Below are 22,938 nucleotides of genomic sequence, written 5' to 3' on the forward strand. Positions count from 1 at the left end.
CTATAGAAAGCCATACGAGGTCAGTGAAATGTGGAACTGCTTCGATCTGGCCCTCGTTCCTGTCCAACTGGGCCCTGGAAACGCTCCCTTCAATAAATCCACTGATAATGGGAAATGACTGCAGCCTGCTCCATGTCTGCTTGATTTGTGCTGCAAATGCATTCTGCCTCCGAGATATTTATCCAAATCCACTACAGTACAATAGAAGAGGCCCGAGAGATAGCATGTAGTTGAGTATGATGTGTTCAGGAGAAGTCTTGTGCAGTACTTGGAGTCCCTGACCACTTTGGACATATTTCTCTTGTTTTATATTAAGCCATAATGCAGATACCAATATATCTAATTTTTTCCTCTTTCAGGCATGAATTGTGGCTCTTTTCAGAATGTAACTAGTTTAGATTGAAATTTGTGGAGTTGTGAAATTTGTTTCGTTCAAAGAGGAAGCTATATAAACAATTTTACCTAATTAAATTATGTATGTATAATTTATAATACATCCATAATATAATATAATACGATTATAAGGACATAACTGTGGGAACTTATAAAAGGTACATTTTTGAAAATCAGTCTTATTAGTCCAACAGAATAAAACAACTGCAAAGAGTGCAGTCAAACCCAGAGGACGATAATGTAAATATGGAAGCAAATATTGACACAGATCAGCTAGTCTGAACAGTGTCACTAGCACAAGCTGTGACAAAGAGCTCTCAGCTTCTATCTATCTGTTCTCTGTGTGTCAGAGGAGATGGATGTATAAGAACACCTCATGATATTGGCTCCTCCCCCCATCTAACAACACAAGAGACCTGAGAAAAGGAGAGACAGGAGGGAGCGAGGGAAGAGAGAGGGTGAGTGAATGTAAGAGATATGTTAATACTAGGACAGGCTCAAATTCAACGGCATCAGCGCACCGGTGCTCACGTAAAGTGGGAAATTAAAGCTCAGACACGCAGAGTCTCAAGAACAGCGGGACATTTCTTGGAATAAATTGCATGCCTCTATCCGAGGGCTGTGTGAAGAAATGAAGCTCTGAATTCGGTGAACATGAACTTGGGTGAAAGCTGCAAAACTACAGTTTTACAAGTTCACATAGGGTGGTGAAATATCTCAATGCTCTTCATAAGCACAGCAGCTCTTATGTCATCTAACCATCACGAAGCAAAACTGCAGCTTTAAAGAACTGAACGAGGATCCTCACAAAACACATGGATTACATGGAGTATTGCTGCTGATTCAAGAAAACAGAGTAAGTTCTATTTTGCACTTCAAAAATAAATTTTCTTAAGTTTATGCAAAAAAATATTTGACATACAATATTCGGACTTTTCAGAGAATATATATTTAATTCTTATTGAATTAAATATTTTATTTAATCTCACCCTATTGGTAAATAGTTTTTCCCCTTTCTAATCTTAAATCTAACAAAATTAATTGAGATTTATTGTAAAAAAAAAATATATAAAAATAAAATAATGTTATGAAAATAAAATTGTTCTAATACTATGTAATTTTAAAAGTGGCAAGAGAACATTTTTAAAGTTATTTACTGCAAGAATAAGTCAGAAATGCAGCATTTGTATGGCAAACTCTGTCCGAATCCAATAGCATGGAAGTATGCATGCTACACTGACAGTAACTATTTTAAATAGTAAAATTTTATTGCTACTTATTTTAGAATTATATGCAGTTTTTATGACACATTAATTAAGAGACTACATAGTATGTGTGTAGTGTGATTTTATACAAATTCAAAAGGCTTTTAAAAGTGGAGAAAAGACTTTGCCTTACACAATCATATAAACCTAAAATCTTGAAAATTCATGACCTTGGATTTATAAGGTTTTATCTGACATTTTTGTCAAAATTGAGTTATTCACATATTCTTATTCTGTGACAACTTATTTATATTATGTGATGTTTTTATTTTAAGTTGTGTACATTTTGGGGCTTCTTTTTAATACAAAAAGGTTCTATGTACAAATGAGTATATAATGCAAAAGCTCAATATCTCAAAACTGCTCAGAATGCAGACAGAACCTTATAATTCTAAGGTGGCGATTTTTCAACAACCCATATACGAGTTTGTAGTTTGACTACTTCGGAATGTGGAAACAAAGCACAACTAATTTGTTTACATTTAGTGCCAGATTGATGAGTTTTGTTCATGCAGACTTGTGATGTGGCCACTGTATGAGAAAAATGCCCCTTCATCCGCTAACTGGTTAATGTCTCAGAACATGAAGAATGTTAATTGGAATAAACATTGCATTGCTATTTCTAGTTTTAACTTCTGCAAACAGTAAGAGTCTCTCACTTTTTTGGTAGTTTTGGGTAGCTCTTGTATAAGTGAAGATGAGATTTAGTATTAAAGAATGAAAAATGAATCAGTGCAATAATGAAGACAAAGGTCATGTACTATTTTTTTTTTTTTTTTTTACATGTACTCTTATTATGGTCCCTGTGAACTTTCATCCTGCCAGAGGTTCCTCAAGATGTTCTTATCAGGTGTGAGAAGCTGTTGAAATCCATCAGGGAGGTTTCGGACACATCTTGACGCAATATTTTAGTGTGCAGTTGATTAAATCAATAAGTTGCTGAATACTATGACACATGGCAGGCATCCATGACCCGGAAAATTAATTTGCAATTGCATAAGTCATTGGAAGATAAAGCTAAAGAAGAGTATTTTGGAAAGAAATACAATTTTTAATGACGCACAAAACTATTGCAACGTGACCTGTTTTCTAGACGCTCGCCATCTTGAGCAATTATTAAGGTCTGCATATGATATACCTGAAATTGGCCAATTTCCAATTTGTCAGAAATCTTTATTCTGTTTGTCAGAATCATTTAAACACAATTACATGTGTAAATGAAAAAAAAGTGTCTTAATATATTTGTCAGTTGTAGGCTTTGGTTCTCTTTAGTTTCAGTGTGTTTGGTTCACCCTGTGCCAGTTTGCCTGTGTTTCTGATCCTTGTTTGTTTTTATAGTTACTGATTACATTCACCTGTTGTTCATTTAGTTACCTCATTACTCCCTATGTATTTAAACTTTTGTTCTTGGTTCCGAGTTGTTTATGATTAAGTGGTTGTTTTTCTAGTATATTCGTGTGATTGTCTTGCATGTTCCTTGTTAGATTATTATTAAAGACAATTTAAAAGGATTTCAATAATGGACTTGCCAGCCATCCAGCTGCTCTGCCATGGGCAGAAGGAGCAAAGATCACACGAGGGACTTTTGGGTGGGTGTGCCTCACCCACTATCCGGACCGCATGCTCTGTGTATCTGCCGGGGAACAGTCCTCGGGGGGATTTCACTGCTTTCGTAGAGTGGATGCTGGTGAACAACAGATCTGCGTTCACCATCTGCCCCGCTGCAGAGGATATCACCAGCCCCACTCCAAACCCAGAGCTCAGCCAGCCGCCTCCTACACACTGCATGGAGCCTATGCCAGAGCCCAGCACAGATGAAGAGCCCCGAGCCTGCTGCGATGACTGCGCCAAAGTGGACACCTGAGCCGATCATCGCACAGAGCCCGAGCCCCACAAAGAATCTGAAAAGATGCATGAGACGACAACATTGTCTGTGCCCATGCACCAGTGGAAGAGGATATTTCCCTGAGTCTCCCGCCCCCACTGGTCCCACCCAAGTCTCCTGCGCCTCCGCTGGTCCTGCCCAACTACAAGTCTCTTGTGTCTCCAAAGATCCCACCCAGCCTCCCTCTCCCACCTCCTCTACTAAAGAGAGCAAGTCCTTCAGCCCCACCTCCGCTGTTTCCCTTTAGTCCCTTGGCTCCCCCTCTGTTGACTCCATTCTGCTGCGTGGATCTGCCTTGGGTCTTCCCGTCTCCAGCTCTGCCTTGGTTAGGGGATCCCCTGGCTCCACCTCCAGTCACCAAGCCCATCACTCCACATCAGCCTGTTGACCAATTAGCTCCACCTCGGCTCCTCCCTCCCTCGGCTCCACCTGGGACCAGCCACCAAGCCTGTCACTCCACCTCAGCCTGTCAACCAGTCGGCTCCACCTTGGCTCCTTCCTCCCTTGGCTCCATTGGGCTCCCTCATCCCTCTGGCTGCACCTTGGTCAGTCAATGTTTTGCCTGTTCCATGGACTTCTGGGCCTTCAGCTGCACTTCGTCCCTCCACCCCTTTGGCTCCATCAAGCTCCAACCTGTCCTCCGGCACCGCTTTGGTCCTTAGTCCTGCTGGCTGCACCTCAGTCCTGCAGCACCTTGGCTCCACCTCAGATGCTCGTCGCTGCGGCTCCGCCTCCGTCATCCATTGGTGTCGCTTGGTCTCATCAGCTCTTTGGCACCGCCTGAGTCTCCAGCTCTGTCTCAGTCTGCTCTCCTCAGGGCTCCTCCCTCCCTTGACCCCGCCATGGTCATTCGTCCTGACTGTGCTCTGGGTTCCAACCTGGCTCCTTCTGCTTTCTTCACCTCCCTCCCAAATTTTCTAATTTTTTAATCGAATATGGTACATTTTTGTGTCCCATTATGTTAAAGGACACAAATAACATTGTCTTCAGTGGTAATTATTAGATATATTTGATTAAATATTATCTAATATTAAAATTATCATAATGATCATTATATCATAATATTTACATAATCTGTTGAACCAATATTCACATCATAGTCCAAAACTATTTTTAATTTTTAAACTAATTTTAATGACCAAAAACATACTATTTAGCTTAGCTTAGTTACTGAATAGTTTTTACCTCCTGTCTGGCAAACATTTTTACATACTTCCATTCACTGACCATTTTCAAAAGGATAAACTGCCTTCCCAAATACATAAGCATTTAATAAAACAACACACTGCACAATTATTACATAGCCACTAGCCAGTCATCTTGGAGCAACTTGAGGTGATCTATCCAAGCACACCTTCACACCGCTACCTTTGATGTCTAACCATGTTTAAAACACTTTCAAGTATACTGCATAAAAAGCAGCTTGCAAAAGCAAAGTGCATTTTTGTATCATCAGCTATATTTAGTCTAGGTCAACATTTCTGTTGCACCATATTAGTGGATTCCTCAGAGGGAAAGGGATTCAAGGAAAGGTAGAAAATGACAAAGCAAGGGTAAACCGAACAGCTCATGCATCAGCTGCTTCAGAAGATGACCTCAAACACTGCTGTGACAGGGACACTCGCTTTTATTTATGACTGGACCTGGAAAGACAGCGAAATACATTAAAAAAAAAAAACTAATTTTGTAAAAAGCAAGAGTTTCACAATCTTAGTATTTATATTTGCTGAAAGAGAATGAAGAATAGAGGGCTTGTAGAATGACAGATGATAGATATTATCAGGTATTATTTATGAGGTGCTGTAAATTACTTTTCTAAATGAAACATTCTTATATTAGTCTACGGAAGAGGATTAGGGCCAAGCAATAATAAAAAAATAAAACCATCTCGAGATTAAAGTTGTTAAATTTCGAGAAAAAACTCGTAAAATTTCGAGAAAAAAGTCAAGATAAAATGTTGAGATTAAACTCGTTAAATTTTACGAGAAAAAACTCGTTAAATTTCGAGAAAAAAGTTGAGATAAAATGTTGAGAATAAAGTCATTAAATTACGAGAACAAATTCATTAAATTACGAATTTGTTCTCATAATTTAACGACTTTTTTCTTGTAATTTAATGACTTTATTCTCATAATTTAATGACTTTATTCTCAACAGTTTATCTCGACTTTTTTCTCGAAATTTTACGAGTTTTTTTCTCATAATTTAACGATTTTATTCTCAACATTTTATCTCGACTTTTTTCTTGAAATTTAACGAGTATTTTCTCGTAATTTAACGAGTTTATTCTCAACATTTTATTTCAACCTTTTTCTCGAAATTTAACGAGTTTTTTCTCAAAATTTAACAACTTTAATCTCGAGATGGTTTTATTTTTTTATTATTGCTTGGCCCTAATCCTCTTCCGTATTAGTCAGACCAGAATTCTGGGCTAAAGAGTTAAATGGTTCAATATAAAAAAATTAAAAAAATAATAAAATAAAATTTAATTTCAGATAACTGATTAAAGGCTGTGTAAATATGTAAAAAATCTGAAACTGATTTTCTGTCAGAAAGTTCTAAACTTGTGTGGGAATTAAGGGGAAAGCTGTATTAACACCAAGAGACACATAGCTCACATACATTGTAAAGAAACCTCACACTGATTTAAGATAAGGTGATGGCTGGAAACAATGGTCTTTCAGAAAGAGAGAGATTGAATGAGAAACATTAAAGGGAGCGAGAGAATGCGCAGAAACAAAGGGAAAGGTACAGTCAAAGACATGATAAAGAGATGGATGGGCAGAAACAGTATAATAAGCACCTCATTTTTTTTTTTATTGGACTGTATAATGTATAATTCATTTAATTTAATTTCAAAGTATAATGAAATTAATTAACAAGTATTAGCAAGTATCCAGGTTCAACCAGTACATGATGAATTATCACCATTGTGTCTTTGTTCCACACTATAAAATCCTGTCACAGTCACTGTGTAATGTATGGTGACAATGCTTCATGCACTGTGATGGTATTTTGCTACTTGTATAGATATCATGACAAATTTGTAAGTAAAATGACATTCATAATTAGTTACCAATTATAATTAGTGTTGGGTCTAGCATCACTGGATAAGAAAGATGATATTTGTTTCTATTTAACATAGCCTTTCTTATTCTCATATATGGGCAAACTTTGTATTGGTATGCATGGCCCTATATCTAGTTATTTCTCTTTTGTGTGTTCACATCTCAGTATCCTATTGCTCACCCCACCTCCTCCTCTCTGTTTATTTAACCCAGTGTCCCATGCTACCACTCTTTCTCAAACTGTCAATCTCATTTTTTTATCTGAATTATTTATTTGCACAGTTAAGAAAATATACCACATTTTATTGGGATCAAGGAGCAGTTGATAACAGACAGAGGAAGCGATAGAGAACGGGGTAAAGGAATGGGCAACGGAAAAATAGAGGGAAGACGAAAGAATGAGGAGGACTTTATGGAGTTAATCCGGAATGAGATACTAATGGGGAGCGAATGTGATGGACTAAGCTGGGTGGGATAGTAGGAGTCAAATCAAGTCAGGGAAAATTTAGAAAAGAAAACAAAAAAGAGAGGACTTGACAGACTCATTTTAGGAAAAAAACTGTAACCATGGGGAATAAAACAAATCAAAGAGTGGAAGAGGAAGCAGATTTGTTTGCTTGCTTTTTGTGTGTCTGTGAATTGTTAAACTAACTGAGTGGTAAAAGATCATAAATCAAGATGAGTGTTGCAATGCGATGGCCATATATATATATATATATATATATATTTGTGTGTGTGTCTGTATATATATTTCCACGTTTAATTTCGACCATTTACATTAACTTCTGGGTTGCCACTTGATGTCCAATGTCAAATATGGGTTCTGAAGCAAATCATCTATATCATACCTCCTTGTGACCAATTCTTGCAGGCATGGAGATCTTCTCAAGAGAGGCAGGTTGGGAAAGATCCCTCCATGCAACCGTTGCATGGTCCAACCTCACCACCTCCTCATTCTCTGAGCATGCTGAACTCAACAGCACTTTCAGAGGAGGATCATACTTCTGGTTGGTGTCTCAAAACAGCTCAATAAACCCCACTCAGGCGCCTGATCCATTCAGGATGCGGGACACGGCTCTGGCTCAAGCAGAGATTGGAATTCTGGGTCTGGTTCTCGCTCTGACAACACTAGGGAACAGCTTTGTACTGTGGGTTCTGCTGAGGCGGCGCAAATACAATGCACCCATGCACCTATTTATGGTCAACCTGTGTGTTGCAGACCTTGTAGTGGCGTTTTTTCAGGTGAGCTGAATTTCATCTAATGCTTATCATAACATTACAGGGTTGCCAACACACTTTCAGGCTGTCTCTCATCACCATACTAAATCTCACACCAAATAACGACAATGACAAAGTGCGCTTGAGAGATGCTTTCTCCAGTGCACAACTTACATTTTACTTTAATGTAAACATTATGACTTGAAAATCATGCACATATTTCCATTTTGTACAACGGTCATAAGAGCAAGCGAGTCGTGGTTAAACTTCATTGCATGCGTATCATTTTATTTTAATAATTTTATGATTTTCATCAAATATTTGTTAACATCATGCAGCATGCAATTGTATATGTTGTACAACATTAACCTTGTAAGATGAAATTAAACATGAATTGTTGCATCCTCAAAACCTCATATAGGTGCCTGTGATTGGTTCAGGCCATGTCTTCAAAATCTCACTCCAGCCAGGTAACCAAAGTTGGCAACCCTGGCATTATTTCTTTTAAGTGACATGCGAACAGCTGTACACTGTTTTGCAGGTGCTCCCGCAGCTGGTATGGGTTATCACAGAGAGATTTCAAGGTCCTGACGTGCTGTGCCGCTCAGTGAAATATCTGCAGATTGTGGGAATGTTTGCATCCTCTTACATGATTGTTGCTATGACAGTGGACCGCCATAATGCCATCTGCTGCCCCCTACAGACTTACAAAGGAGGGGCAGTTTCATGCTGGAATACACCCATCATGGTAGCCTGGGGTCTAGCCCTTGTCCTCAGTGTGCCGCAGGTACATCAATCAGTGAATATGCATTCTTAAAGCGATATTTGCCATTATTTATTCACCTTCAATTTACTCCAAACCCATATGGTGCTATTTATTACAGGAAACACAAAAGGAACTATTTTAAAATATTTTCCCAATGCTGTCTTCCCTACAGGTGTTTATTTTCTCCAGGTCAGAGGTCTCTCCAGGAGTGTTCGAATGCTGGGGGCACTTTGCCGAGCCCTGGGGGCTGAAAGCTTATGTCACCTGGATGACTGTAGCTGTGTTTGTGGTTCCTACCTTTATTATCACCGTTTGTCAGGTACTGCTGGTGCCCGTGCATTTCATTTGAGTCTCTAATCCCAGTTTTCACACTCACCTTAAAAAAATACAAATGTGAAGACATTAATTAGACATTATAGAACCACATTAGAATTACAACTAGTGGGCTTAGTTTAAAAGCAATACTGTAATTGATGCGATTAACCGTTTTTTTATCGGTAGTGTTTCTTTATAAAAGTTAACATAGGGATTTTATTTCTTGGATGCGCCACCATAGATGATAGATCAACTCCCTCTACACTTTAATAATAGTTCATATAAATACCGTCCAATGTAGCATTTTAATATGAGGGAATTTTACATATTGATTTTTCACAGGTGTTTTACCTGTATTTTGAATTATGTATTGCACTGGGTTGTGTTTTAAAGGGTTAATTCATCCAAAAATGAAAATTCTGTCATTAATTACTCACCCTCATGTCGTTCCAAACCCATAAGACTTTCATTCATCTTTGAAACACAAATGAAGATCTACTTAATGAAATCTGAGAGATTTTTGTCCTCCATTGACAGCCTACACAACTACCACTTTCAAGCCCCAGAAAGGCAGTAAAGACATCATTAAAGTACTCCATGTGACTCCAGTGGTTGAACCTCAATTTTATGAAGCGATGCGAGTGGTTTGTTTGTGCAAAAAAAAAAAAAAATTTTTTTTTACCAATTTATTTACAAAATATTAATCTCCAATGCACGTTCACGAGACCACCAAGATGCATGCGTGTTTTGTTTATGCTAGAGCAGACGCTGTTGCGTGGACGCGCATTAGAGATTAATATTTAGTAAATAAAGTGGTAAATTAATAAATAAATGTTTCTTTGCATAAACATAGCACTCGTGTCGCTTCATAAAATTGAGGTTCAACCACTGGAGTCACATGGAGTACTTTAATGATGTCTTTACTGCCTTTCTGGGGCTTGAAAGTGGTAGTTGCTGTCAATGGAGGGACAGAAAGCTCTCCGATTTCATTAAAAAGATCTTAATTTGTTTTGAAGATGAACGAAAGTCTAACGGGTTTGGAATGACATGAGGGTGTGTAATTGATGACAGCATTTTCATTTTTGGGTAAACTAACCCTTTAAGGTTGAAGGAAATAACAGAAAATGGTAATTTTCTACAAGGGCATTATCTGTTTTTCTTGTGCTTGTATTAACTGCCAGCACTATTTCACTATATTAAGCATTTAACCAAAAACCCATTCAAAAAACCCATTAACTTCAGGACGATGGAACCGGATGCTAACTCGCTTTCAGGTTTTAGGACTCATTCCTGCAACACTATTGAAAAGTCTCAGCTGTGATCTGGAGAAAAGAACTTTATCTTTTTAATAAATCATAAGCTGCTGGGGTAACAATCATTTGAGGGGAGGCAGATCCCCTGACATGTATCATAATGCTTGTTTGGTGAGATTATGCTCTCTGACCTGGTCAAGGGGTTTTGGTCAGTGAAGTTCTATATTTCAGGAGAGAAATTCTCTAATGTGCAGATCTTTCCTTCCACCAGCTGATACTGTTCCCAGGAAGACAGTCTTATTTAAGAAAAAGTACACTGTGCATAAACCAAAACAAAAACTTCTTTCCACTGAATGTGGACAATGTATCTTTGGCAACAAACATCTTTTAAAAACATTTTGCAAGAATCTTCAACCTCTGGTCTGATTAAACACCTGCATGGTAATCCGTTCAAGCAAACATCTCACTGGCATGAAAAGATTCTACATTCCTTAAAATACATTGGACCCCCCCCTGATTCCACCCTCCCTGCAAATCGCCGTCCAAAGCCACACCTCCAAAACACATGAACGCACACACACTGCTGCTCTCTGCAAAGCATCACAAGAGACAGTGTTAAAATACCTCATGTCTCAAAGCACATAACATTACGATAATAATGAACATAAACACCTTAGAGAGCCTAGCTGTACCTGACTGCTGCAGATTCATTTTGGTGTTGATACTGTTGACATGGATACGCATAACTCCGGTTAGAACGTCATGGGTTACCATCTCTTAACTATGGTAGTTTTGGCTTAAACGCAGCATAAGCTCATTGTTTTGATTTGGTAGGAACTGTAAAATGTGGCTGCTGTTTGTTTGCGGTGCTCCATGACTGAGGTGATGATGTATGATATCTGCGCGAACAGTATGCGTGAGGGTATGTAAAAACAGGCAGGTAGGACATCCTATTATTTCATTCGGACCGATTTTAATAATTGGATGAACATTTTATGGTCCTACGCCTTCCACAGATGATATATATTTATAAAAATACATTTAGACCATTTAACAGCGATTGCTATCAGGATACTAGGAGACCTTCAACCAGTATAACAAAAAAATGTTTCTGTAGAGAATCACATATTGCACCTTTAAACAATGAGTTAAAATATTAAACAAATGTAATCTTCATTTATTTTTGTGTCTCTAGGTACGAATATTCAAAGAGATCCATGATAACATCTACCTGAAATCAGAACGTGTGGTTTCTGCTGACATGAAGAAGAACCTGGTCATTTTTCACTTTCCCATCTTCAAAAAGCGGGCCAGCTCAGCTAGACTCTCACACATGCAGAGAGAAGCAAGAGAACCCCATAAAAAGAACACCAACGGTGGCTCGTCCCATTCTCACACCTGCAACACTGAGGATGCAGAGCCCGATTGTTGTGATCAATCTTGTCAGGACGGCCACAGTCCCAATGATCTAGCCTCACAGACTCGCAGTTCATCCTCAGATGTGCTGCCTTGCATTCAGGCTCACCCTCACACCATCTGGAGCAACTCTGGTGCTGCCCAGACATCACATGGATACTCTGTTCCTCACAGGAACACCACTACTGAAGAATCCAATACTTCATCAAACCCCTCTTTCCCACCTTGCCCTCTCCATCCACCTCTTACAGGTGTGTCGAAAGCTATGTCTAAAACAGTGAGGATGACTCTGGTCATTGTGCTTGTCTATACATTGTGCTGGTCACCCTTCTTCATTGTACAGCTGTGGGCTGCCTGGGACCCCAACCCTCCTGACCAAGGTGAGAAACTAAACTCACAAGAAAGATATAGCCAGTGGAAAACTGGAAGTCTTGCATAAGTATTTGGCTTTTTATGAAAAAAAAAAAAAATTAAATAGAAAATAGAATAATTAGGGAGAATCAATGAATTAATCATGTAATTAATAAAAGTATCAATAAAAGTAATCTGATTATGAACATTTTAAAATGTAACCTAATCTAGTTACAAGTACTTGATTACATAATCCAGATGTAATCAGTTGCTACCACTGGATATAGCATAGCCATTTTTGGATGCAAAGCATGAGGTACAACTCAATGACAAAATTTGGCTGTTCAATAAGGGCATTATTAAATCCTTTAAAAGAGCACTGACTCAGTGGATTGTGGAAGTGCTTTGGAATGGTTGCAAATTATCCGGAAAATGCGGAGCCCGTCAATGCAATGAGTCAAGTCGGTGTTCACCACAAGAAATGTCCTGCAAATGCCCTCCATCTTTTCATCTCACTTTCTCCTATTAGACACATCCATATTAAAAGCCCTTTTCTTCACACCAATAAATCACCCTTCTTCATTCCCTGCTGCTCTTACATCACTAACCAGATTTTGATATCTCGCACCACAGGCCACTGTAAACTGCTAATGTACACACATCTGTTCTCCCACACCAGCTGCTTTTGATTTGTTTCAGCTGTTTATGGGCAACATACTGCCATTGATTGAACAGTTGAATGTCATATAAACTGTTTAGTTCTAAGAGATTTTCTTATTGCATTTCCCACAATGGAAAATTAAATTATAATATATTTGTTGTTATTAGGAATCTCTGCTTGGGAAGTCTTTCATTTTTTTTTATTTCCCATTTCATTAAGTGTAAGCTCTATACACCACCAAGTTATGGGTTGGTAAGAGTTTTTTAATGTTTTTATTAGAACAGTAAAATATATAGTAAGGCAGTAATGTTGTGAAATATTATTTCAATTTAAAAGAACTGTTTTATATTTGAATATATTTTAAAATGTAATTTATTACTGTGATGGCAAAGCTGAATTTTGGAGCCCAAGTAACATTTCCTTTTCAGGATTCTTTGATAAATATAAAGGACAAATTGAATTTTCGAATTTGTTCTTGTGCTTTTGAGGCAGCATAACACTACAGCGAATAATGCTTAAAAGTTTAATTTAATTATCTGGAACAAGATCTCATTTAATTTATTTACTGTGTAAAATCAAACGTAAAATCAAAAATTTTATTAACGTGCTGTTCATAAAATTATTGTAAAAGTCATAAACAAACCCTACTTGACTAAACAAACACTGGAATGAACAATGTAAATACCCTACTGATTTGGTTCTTAAGTATGTTTGTTGTTTTGTGACTACAAACTATAAATGCCTTGAGGCGCAGAGAGTGGCCCCAGCTAACAAAAATATGTTCTAAGAACATTTTGCTAACATTCCCATTAAGTTATGAAAACATTATTTCCAAATGTTCTCAGAATCTTGATCTTGGTTATGTGAATGTTAAAGAAAGCTTTAAGAGAATGTTCAATTTGCAAACATTAAACATTACTTTTGAATGTTCTCTGAACCATCTGAAACGAACGTCAAACTGATTCAGAAAAATGATGTATAGATAACATTTTTGTGCTAAATGTTTTGATAATGTTATTGAAGACCAAATAACTTTACTCGAACAATGTTTGTTCATATAGCTTTGAGAACATTCCATTAGCAGGGGCGAGTTTTCGCGCAAGTAAAATAAGGTTTTATGCTACTCGAATTTTGAAACCTCTCTTAGATCAGCACATTTCAAGGTGTCACCATCTTTAATGTGGTTTATATTAATCGTAGCCCTTAAATTGATTTAAGCCCTTAAACTGATTTGACTTTCTCTTCCCCCTCCCTCATTTTCAGGAATGGCTTTCACCATCCTGATGCTGTTGGCCAGTCTGAACTCTTGTACGAACCCATGGATCTACACAGCCTTTTCCAGCAGCGTGTCCCGCGAACTTCTTGCTTTACTGCGCTGTCGGCCAAAGCTGCCCCGCAGGAGCTCGATGCATGACCACTCAAGTGATATAAACACCTCCACCACCAAGGACAACCAGCACTGACCCCTACAGAATAAACTAAAATTGAGTGTCAGGAGAGGTGGCGATTTATGCGGGTGTAACTGTCCTACGCGTGTGGAAGACATGTTGTCATGAGATATTGCTACATCTGAAGATGGCGTTTTAACTGTGAAGAGTGGTATGCTAATGAGCAAACAGGACCAGTATATGACATAAAGATCATTTCACGAGGATTTAACGCAAAATCGGACCACTGATAATGATGCTGATCTCATCCACCAGAATAAAGAACAGCTTACTGACTGTCATAATAAACTTAATTACACTCCAAAGAATACTGAGATAATTTATAAGACATTGTAATTTATTAGACGATATATTTTATTGAAACTGTCCACTATGTGAGAGGTGGAGATAAAAGTCTTAACTGCAGAGGAAGAAGAGATCAAGGCCTTAACCTCAGAGCTAGCAATTTCATCACATTTATCAGACTTTTTCAGCCATAAGTCTTCTTCAGATTCACAGCTTGCATGGCAAGGACTGAGGAAGAAGATAAATTATGTGATCCATGCATGGAAACTACATCCAGGGGACAGTTCAAATCTATGCCGTAAAAATCCAGGACTAAAAGTGATACATTCATTCCTTATCTCTGACTTTCATACACATTCAATACAAAAGGTACAGGTATACAAACTGAACACACATTGACTGATTTGTATATTGTGTCCTACTGTGTATGCAGTGTGCAAAGCAGCAACACTTTCAGTTCCTCAATAATTGAATTATTTATAAAGCACTATTTGTGTATATGATAGGATAACAGGAAGTCATAAAGAATATAAGAAGAAACTGAAATGACATCAGGTTATACAGTGCCTTGAAATGAACTGATGTATAAGCAGCCTGTACAGATCCTGTCCTCTGATACTCTGTAAAAATCATTTTCTTAATCAGTATTTTTACTTAAAACAAAATAATTTGCCAGAGGGGTAAGAAACATAAACCTCTAAAAAGACAAAATTTTGCTCAATTAAATTGATCTTGTTTTAAGAATGGCTATTTTTACTAGAAAACAACAGCAAAGTACTGATTAAGAGAATAATTTCGTAGCAGTAGCTGATTTGTCACACTGTTCATAGGCTTAGATTAAATAATAATAATAAAAAAAAACACAAGATATAATGTAAATAATAGTAAAAACAATCTATTGATACAGATGTTTATCTAAATATATTTATTCTATATTTTAAAGAGGAAAAAATGTATTTGTCAAATCTTTGTGATATAGTCCAGAAAGAAAAGTTAAAGTATCACAATAAATCACAAAACAAATTCAAGGCTGAAAGTGTATGGACTAATCTGTAAAAAAAATAAAAAATCATAAATCCTAATAGTATTGTGGGGGGACACTTTAATAGTAATTAAGCATATGTTTTTATTTATTGTCATGTTTTTTTTCTATTATTTACACTCTAAATAACCCATGTTTCATGTTTCAACCCATGTTTGGGTCAAATATGGACAAACCCAACCCGATTTTTAAATAAAATGTATAAACCTAATGTTTGGATTTGTCCAAACAAGGGATGAAACAACCCAGCATTTTTAGAGTGAGATATTTCTTTATTAATTTGTTATTTATGTATTTATTTTCATATTTACTAAATGTGAGCTGAGCTTCATTTAAATTTAATGATAGTCAAAAAGTATTGGTTTGATTCATAAAATCAGAAAACAGATAAGAACAAATGACACAAATTAACCTCTTTGTCGAACAAAACCAAAACAAATCACCCCGCCCCTTTTCAGCGTTGCGCTCGTTGTCTTTTGACTTCCGGTTTGTATTTCCACAGCGATATTACATTTATGAATGAACTGCTCGTTTAAAAATCTTCCCGACCTACTGACATTTGTTAAGACATCTGCTTTACACATAACAATGCTCATGATAACTTTCATTAACTCTACAACAAGTAAATCCACTTAACCAACTAATTATTCTTTGACAGCGATGCCATAGAAATGTACAGAGCTACCGCAAAACGGAAGTTCAAAGACAATGGACTATATGCACGGAGCGTTCTTTAGAACTTCCGCATTAATATAAGCCAGCTCGATAACTTCCGGTGAGATGTCATTTGCTGGTGTGTTGAGCATCAGTAGTGTAATACTTAGTTTATAATCAGAATATAGTCACTTAAATAGTCAGGCATAGCATTAATTTAGTTATTCAAACGTAAGACAGCTTAGAAAATAAATAAATAAAGACGTACCTCAATGTTCCTCCTCGGCTAAATTCAATTCGACCATTAGTTTTCACACTTTTATGTGAAAAAAAAAGCTTCAAAAATTAAATATTTATTGTGCACTTTAGTTAGATTAATTGAATAAAATGTGTGTTTTCACAAGTGTGCTGAAATCATTGATCTTGCGCTGCTCTGACTGACATCTGCTGTGATTACAAAGGGAGAGCGCGGTGCTCGCTTTCTGTGTAATTAATTCACAATAAAAGTTATTGTTTTTCATAAGATTTTGTGAGTATTTCATACTTCACATTGACAAAATGTTTTTTCAAACCTAGTTATTTTATAATGTTTAATATTTAGTCAAAAACGAAGTGAAAAACGTTTAGAGGAAATGGCTGATATGTACGCAAATAAATGCTACTTTGCCGCCACCTGCTGGTTAAAGTGCTAATTACTGTCTTTTTTATTTTTAAATAAGTGTTTTTTATCAAATGTTAAATTTCCTACATTTTTAAACGTTCGGTTTTACAATGCGGGACAATCTCAGAAGGATGAACAAATTATGTTATATTTTACATGTGGTCATCGCATTAAAAATAACATTTGAAGTGCTGGGGAAAAAATGTGTGTGTTTGTGTCTAATTACAGACACGGCATTTTTAAACAGTCCCAATAGCTTCGTATTTATTGCAATCAATAAAACTGGTTTATTGGCAAATTAGGTAAATGTAATAACTGCATTAAAATATAAATACAACATTAAAAAGTCAACCATAGATGGTTTTGTGTCGATGTACAAGGACTTCAGAATGAACAGCTAACAGTTCACCGGAAGTGCCCGAGCTGGCTTAACGACAACCAGGAAGTAACCCGTGCATATAGTCCATTTTATAAAGATGGCGGCGCGCTTGTTTCTCTGGTAAATAAGGTCTATTGGTTGATGCAGCACACTCTTCGTGATTCCTTTACCAGGGAAAAGGTTTACACAACTACTTGATATCTATAAATGGTGTACAAATGAAATAAACCAAACGCAGTTGTTTACAGTCTTCACAAGAGTTGAAATTAGTGCAAAGAGGACGACAAATCAGGATGTCACAAATAACCCCAGGCTTGCCACCATGATGACTATTTTTCAAAGACCATCTGGTTGATCAGTGACAGCTATTTGAAGAATGCACTGCAGACAGATAAGATGAAAGTTAAATTTACGGCATAAATTACGATTGAAAGTTTGATGAAGACAAAATGCATCCCTGCAGGAAAATATCTCATCTCCAGCCATAACACATGGTGATGAGGTTATCATTCAGCATCTGGACTGTATACAAATGGGCTCAAATTCTTCACAAACTGATCTGCGTCTAGTTCAGTCAGTATGGGCAATGTTTGCTTGCATATATAAATTCCCATAAATGACACATTTGTTAATTGACTTCTATATCTGCAAATTAACTAATGCAGGAACACAATTCTAAGCATTTTCAAATAATCTCACTCTTTTTATGAAGCTCATACTAAATCAGACACATTTTAACCTAATCCTGAAATCAAAATGTTAGACTTTATTAAGTTGGCTTGAAAAAGTCAACTTACTGTTATGCTTATTTTCTTCTGAGACTAAAATTTCTGACTCTAACTCCTCCTAGAGCTTTAACTCTACAAACTCCAAAATCGGCTCAAACCTTCAGACTGTTCTGACTTATTGTGCTATATCTTTTCTAACTGATCCAACTTACGGTTTTCCTAAAAATGACTATTAAATCTCGGAAAAATCCCATTGACTTTCATTGATGGAATGTTCAAATGAGCCAAGACTTTCAAACTCCAACTGTCAAAATTCAAATTTAAACTACGGATGCCCATTAGACTCAATAAAGCTGCCATTCTATGTACTATTTCTAATCCATTGAAACTCATTCAAACTCATAAACTCTATCTATCTATCTATCTATCTATCTATCTATCTATCTATCTATCTATCTATCTATCTATCTATCTATCTATCTATCTATCTATCTATCTATCTATCTATCTATCTATCTATCTATCATCTGACCACTTCTATCTATCTATCTATCTATCTATCTATCTATCTATCTATCTATCTATCTATCTATCTATCTATCTATCTATCTATCTATCATCTGACCACTTCTATCTATCTATCTATCTCATAGCAACCACCCAGAATAACCTAGTAACCACATAGCAACCACCCAGAACACCATGGCAACCACCGAGCAACCACACAAATCACCCTGGCAACATCCTAGAAACCAGTCCGAGTACCCTAGCAACTGCACCATGGCAACCACCTAGCAACCACACAAATCACCCTGGCAACATCCTAGAAACCAGTCCGAGTACCCTAGCAACTGTATAGCAACACCCTAGCAACCACCCAGAATACCTTAGCAACTGCATAGCAACACCCTAGCAACCACCCAGAATACCTTAGCAACCGCATAGTAACACCCTAGCAACCACCCTGAGTACCCTAGCAACCTCATAGCAACACCTTAGCAACCACCCGAGTACCCTAGCAACTGTATAGCAATACCCTAGCAAAGACCCCGAATACCTTAGCAACAGCATAGCAACACCTTAGTAACCACCCCAAGTACCTTAGCAACCACATAGCAAAACCCTAGCAACCACCTTGATTACCCTGACCTCTATCTATCTATCTATCTATCTATCTAAACTAAAACTTTCGAACTGAAAACTTTTAAAATTGCTTCAAACTTTCAGGGCCGGCTTTTTCAAGCCAACTTAAAGTTTGTCTCGACGAACTTTTTTCATCTAGTTAATGGTTGTGTTCCTTATTGAACTGTGAATGAAAGTAACCTGTACATTCCAAAACAGGACCCTTAAAGATCATTTTAACATATTAAATATCATTTGGCAATGCTTGCATTAATGTAATATTGCTGCAGTTTTCCTCTTGTTGCTACTACAATTGTTTTGTATGTTGTAGTGGACTAAAAATTGTACACAAAAACATACTACTGTTGATAAGACTAACAGACAATTCATACTAAAACAAAATGTTTACTTCATGGAGGAATAGTAATTGGAACATTCTGTGCTCACTTACAAAACCAAAGTTATGTCCATAAATGGGTATCCAATGGTGTATGACATCATCATACACATCTCTTGTATCCCAGATTATCCCTTGAATTCTTTTAAAGTCTGTTTCCTTTGAGAACAGGAAATACAATGGAGACCAGTATTAAACTAATGTGAACTGCTGGGCAAGTGAGCTTTATTAAACACTGTTTATGTGGCAAAAATATACATCCTTCTTAAAGTGCAAACCTGAAAGTCAGGGTCATGAGGGATAGATTTGGATCCCTGAAACTGAATGAAACCATCATTTCTTCTTCATAGGCTTTGTTGGACAGAGAGGCGGTGATTATTAATGGCCATGGTTTAGGATGACTACAGAAATCCTGCCAGTGTTTGACGGCGTGCTGTGACTGTGTCCGAGGCCATTCACTAATTCACTGCCGTTTCTGGCAGTTTTAGAGATATAAAGGGGGAATAGATCTGTTGAGAGGCTGACCCATCCATGAAGAAGAAATTGGGGTCAGATATAACATGAAGCTTATAAAGAAAATAAATCGGATTTCTTTTTATAGAAAAATATATGACTCAATAAACTGCATGAAGTGACAACAAAGAATTTAAGCTTTCAAAATAGACCAGGAAAGCCAAACCTGGACTGGAGTTCCACTCTGTAATTTTCCTCTCGGAATGATGGATTTTTTTTTTTTTTGCAAAAGTGGTCCATTTTGGAGCAAAAGTATCTTTGGAATTTGATAAATAATTATTATTCCAGCAGTAGAGTTTTTCATCTAAGTTTAGATTTTAGAGCCTAAAATTAACAGTTTTTATTATAACGCATATTATGACACTAGTATATTATTCTAGTTCCATTCTGTGTAACTGTTTGAAATGTATCCCAAAAACTATTTGAGAAATAAGAAATAACAGTGTAAATTATATGAAATATAAAAACCTGAATGAATATTCGCATGTACTGATGTGGTGCATGGATGTATACAACATGATTACAAACACAGAAACATCAGAACTAGTATATAAATGTTGAGAGAAGGCTTAAAGGTTAATAAACAGTGAGAAAAAGGATGTCTGAATCAGCTGCTGCTAAAGACATTTTCACACCAGATCAGATCGAATTATAGGCAGATTGAATCAGCCTATAATAAAAAGCTACTCAAAATAAGATTAGTTTGTACCCCATTTCATCTCTGAAATATTTATCTAGGAGCCCTTTGCAAGAATGTTTTCCTGGATTTCTGCAAGAACTGCGTGTTTATATTACAGTATTGCATAAGCTTTGAGCATTACTTTCTAATAAGGATGAAATTACTTACACCTTGAGTTTCAGTTGGCCTTAGGACACCCTGGCAGCTGGCCATGTTATAGCGCGCTGCTGGATACTGAAAAGACAAAAAACACATTTCTGAATGCCAGACATTGCATTCGATTTAATAGCATGTCTTGTTTGCACTTATAAGTTAATTGCAAGTGTTGTAGTATTATATAAACGTTATGAATGGTCTATAAGTTTATAAAAATGTAAAACTGTCAAATGAAGGCTAAGTTTTGGAAACTACTGTGGAAATAACTGCTCCAATATTTTGTATTATGTCATAATAATGTCAGCCAATTATATGCTGACATTTTTATGGGGAATTTTTTTTATTATTATAATTATTTTTTACAATTTTGGGAAAATAATATTATATCAGGGGTGGGGAACGTTGGTTCTGGAGGGCCACTGTCCTGAGTTTAGCTCAAACCCTGAAAAAAACACTCAAATGCATGTAACTTTAGGAATCCATGATTAACTTCAGTTGTGTTTAATTAGGGTAGGAGCTAAACTCTTCTGGACAATGGTCCTCCAGAATCAACATTCCCCACCCATGTATTATATGCTAAGAAATGTTACAAAATATTGAAGAAAAGTCAATTTTTATGGCTATGACTCTCACTTCGCTCATATCGGAGGAGTCTTACTGCCCTCAAGTGTTTATTAGTCAGAACTACAATTTGCTTTTAACTTTAAAGGTAAAAAATATACACAACTTTTATAAAAACGACGACAAATATTTAAATCAGTTCAGAAACCGACTGAACAACAGGCAATGGCACTATAGAGGCTATTGCAATGATAATATTCAGTGACTCAATAACATTACAAGACCTTGTTACTTGAAAAAATGTCAAAGGAAAATATTGTTTATCAAAACTAAATGCAAAACGTGTAGGTTAGCCTACAAAACGCCAAAGAGAGCTTAATGGAGTAGGCCTATTACAAATTTAAGTTTAGTACAGCTTTAAAATATTATGACTGAGTTTTGTTGAATGAGTAAAACTATACATTTCTAGTAGATAAAATATCATATAAGAAATAATGGGAGGAAAGAGAGCACAATGGTTAAATAAAGTGTGTAGTGTAGTGTGTGACCTACCACGTAAAAGAGATGTAAAGAATGTTTAGAACTTCCGCCAGACTTTTGCTTTTGTTTTGTCACTTTGGTAGTCTTTTTTATTTTTGTTTCTTCTGTTTTCTTAATCTACGTCTGTGTTGAAATTCATAAAATTGTCTGTCATGCTCTCTTCCGGTTTACCATACATGGACTGGACACCGTGAACGCGCAAAATGATTCGCATGCAGAAAGCACCTCAAACACTTTCACTGTAACTTTAAAAAAAAAAAATTAAATAAATAAAATAAAATAAAAAGAACAAAAATGTTATCAGTGACAAAGTGCAAAAGATATTCCAAACCATGTCTTACACAAATACATTTTGATAAACCTATAATAATGATTTATAATTTAGAGCTGTGGTGGGACAAATTTAGCGGGAAATTGCGTAGGACATACATACGTCATTCACCTGAGTCATATCTGTACACAAAGAAAAGTAGCCTATCTCTTCCAGAGCGAAACTGAAAGTTTGTTGTCAGTGGCTTGTGGCCACTTTTGTTTTACTGTTTTCTCAGGACTGTTTTTAGTTATATCTTTCAGGGAGTAAGTCTATTTTCTGCATACATTTTTCATAACAAATCTTACAGCACCTAAACCCTCTGTTCTTAACTTTTTCTCCCTTTGTCTTTCAGTTATTGTTTCTATGGAATTTTATTGTCTTTCAAAAACGTGCTGTTGTTCAACTTAAAGGTGATAGAGAGGACTTTTTCGTCGACTGACAATCCAAAAACTGTTACTGAGTTTTTGAAATGAGCGCATGCGTAAGAACAGCCCCCCTCCTTCACAGCTAATTTCAAAGGAAGGCCTCCCAAAACTCGTGCACGAGTATTGGAACACGAGTCTTTACCACCGGCATTCGCTGTGTCGTGTTAGTGGATTCATTATGTCGGACTCACCGCAGGTAACTCATAATCTGCAGTTGTTACTCCTGTCTCCTGACAAAAACATTGCATGTGGCGCCTGTGGAGTGTGGAAAGTTACTGGAGCGCACAGCCGCGCTTGTCTCTCACAAGGAACGTCACGGCAGCGATTGACAAGCCGGAGGGCCATCGCGTAAACGATTGGCTGATGTTTTTAAGGCCCTACCTCGTGCACAGATGATGTATATTAATATTATTACTTTCAGTGCACCTAATAAATAGTCTTTTA

The 22,938-nt window shown here is 36.8% G+C and overlaps 1 protein-coding gene and 1 long non-coding RNA gene across 3 annotated transcripts; one reads left to right on the forward strand and one right to left on the reverse strand.

Annotated features, from left to right (window-relative positions):
• Nucleotides 1-861: 861 nt before the first annotated feature.
• avpr2aa (arginine vasopressin receptor 2a, duplicate a) lies at nucleotides 862-15,901 on the forward strand. 2 transcript variants are annotated; one of them, XM_048178707.1, is made up of 6 exons: nucleotides 862-1,249; nucleotides 7,483-7,853; nucleotides 8,371-8,616; nucleotides 8,768-8,914; nucleotides 11,359-11,959; nucleotides 13,855-15,901. In XM_048178707.1, exons 2-6 carry the CDS (start codon nucleotides 7,485-7,487, stop codon nucleotides 14,052-14,054), a joined length of 1,563 nt encoding a protein of 520 aa, XP_048034664.1. In that variant the 5' UTR covers nucleotides 862-1,249; nucleotides 7,483-7,484; the 3' UTR covers nucleotides 14,055-15,901. The 2 variants fall into 2 exon arrangements, with proteins under 2 accessions (XP_048034664.1, XP_048034665.1); XM_048178708.1 differs by lacking the exon at nucleotides 862-1,249 and having other exon boundaries at nucleotides 7,329-7,853.
• LOC125260382 lies at nucleotides 7,970-22,642 on the reverse strand. The gene is made up of 3 exons (XR_007183032.1): nucleotides 21,769-22,642; nucleotides 20,668-20,733; nucleotides 7,970-8,971 (listed from the first exon to the last, which is right to left on the reverse strand). It is a non-coding gene; the product is annotated as an uncharacterized LOC125260382 (long non-coding RNA).
• Nucleotides 22,643-22,938: the final 296 nt, after the last annotated feature.

The sequence above is a fragment of the Megalobrama amblycephala genome, linkage group LG24, assembly GCF_018812025.1.
Source record: "Megalobrama amblycephala isolate DHTTF-2021 linkage group LG24, ASM1881202v1, whole genome shotgun sequence".
NCBI lineage: Eukaryota > Metazoa > Chordata > Actinopteri > Cypriniformes > Xenocyprididae > Megalobrama > Megalobrama amblycephala.

Coding starts and splice junctions, on each gene's coding strand:
- avpr2aa (XM_048178707.1), top strand. CDS start 7,485: ATGGAGATCTTCTCAAGAGAGGCAGGTTGGGAAAGATCCCTCCATGCA. Junction 7,854..8,370: donor TTGTAGTGGCGTTTTTTCAG/GTGAGCTGAATT, acceptor ACTGTTTTGCAG/GTGCTCCCGCAGCTGGTATG. Junction 8,617..8,767: donor TTGTCCTCAGTGTGCCGCAG/GTACATCAATCA, acceptor TCTTCCCTACAG/GTGTTTATTTTCTCCAGGTC.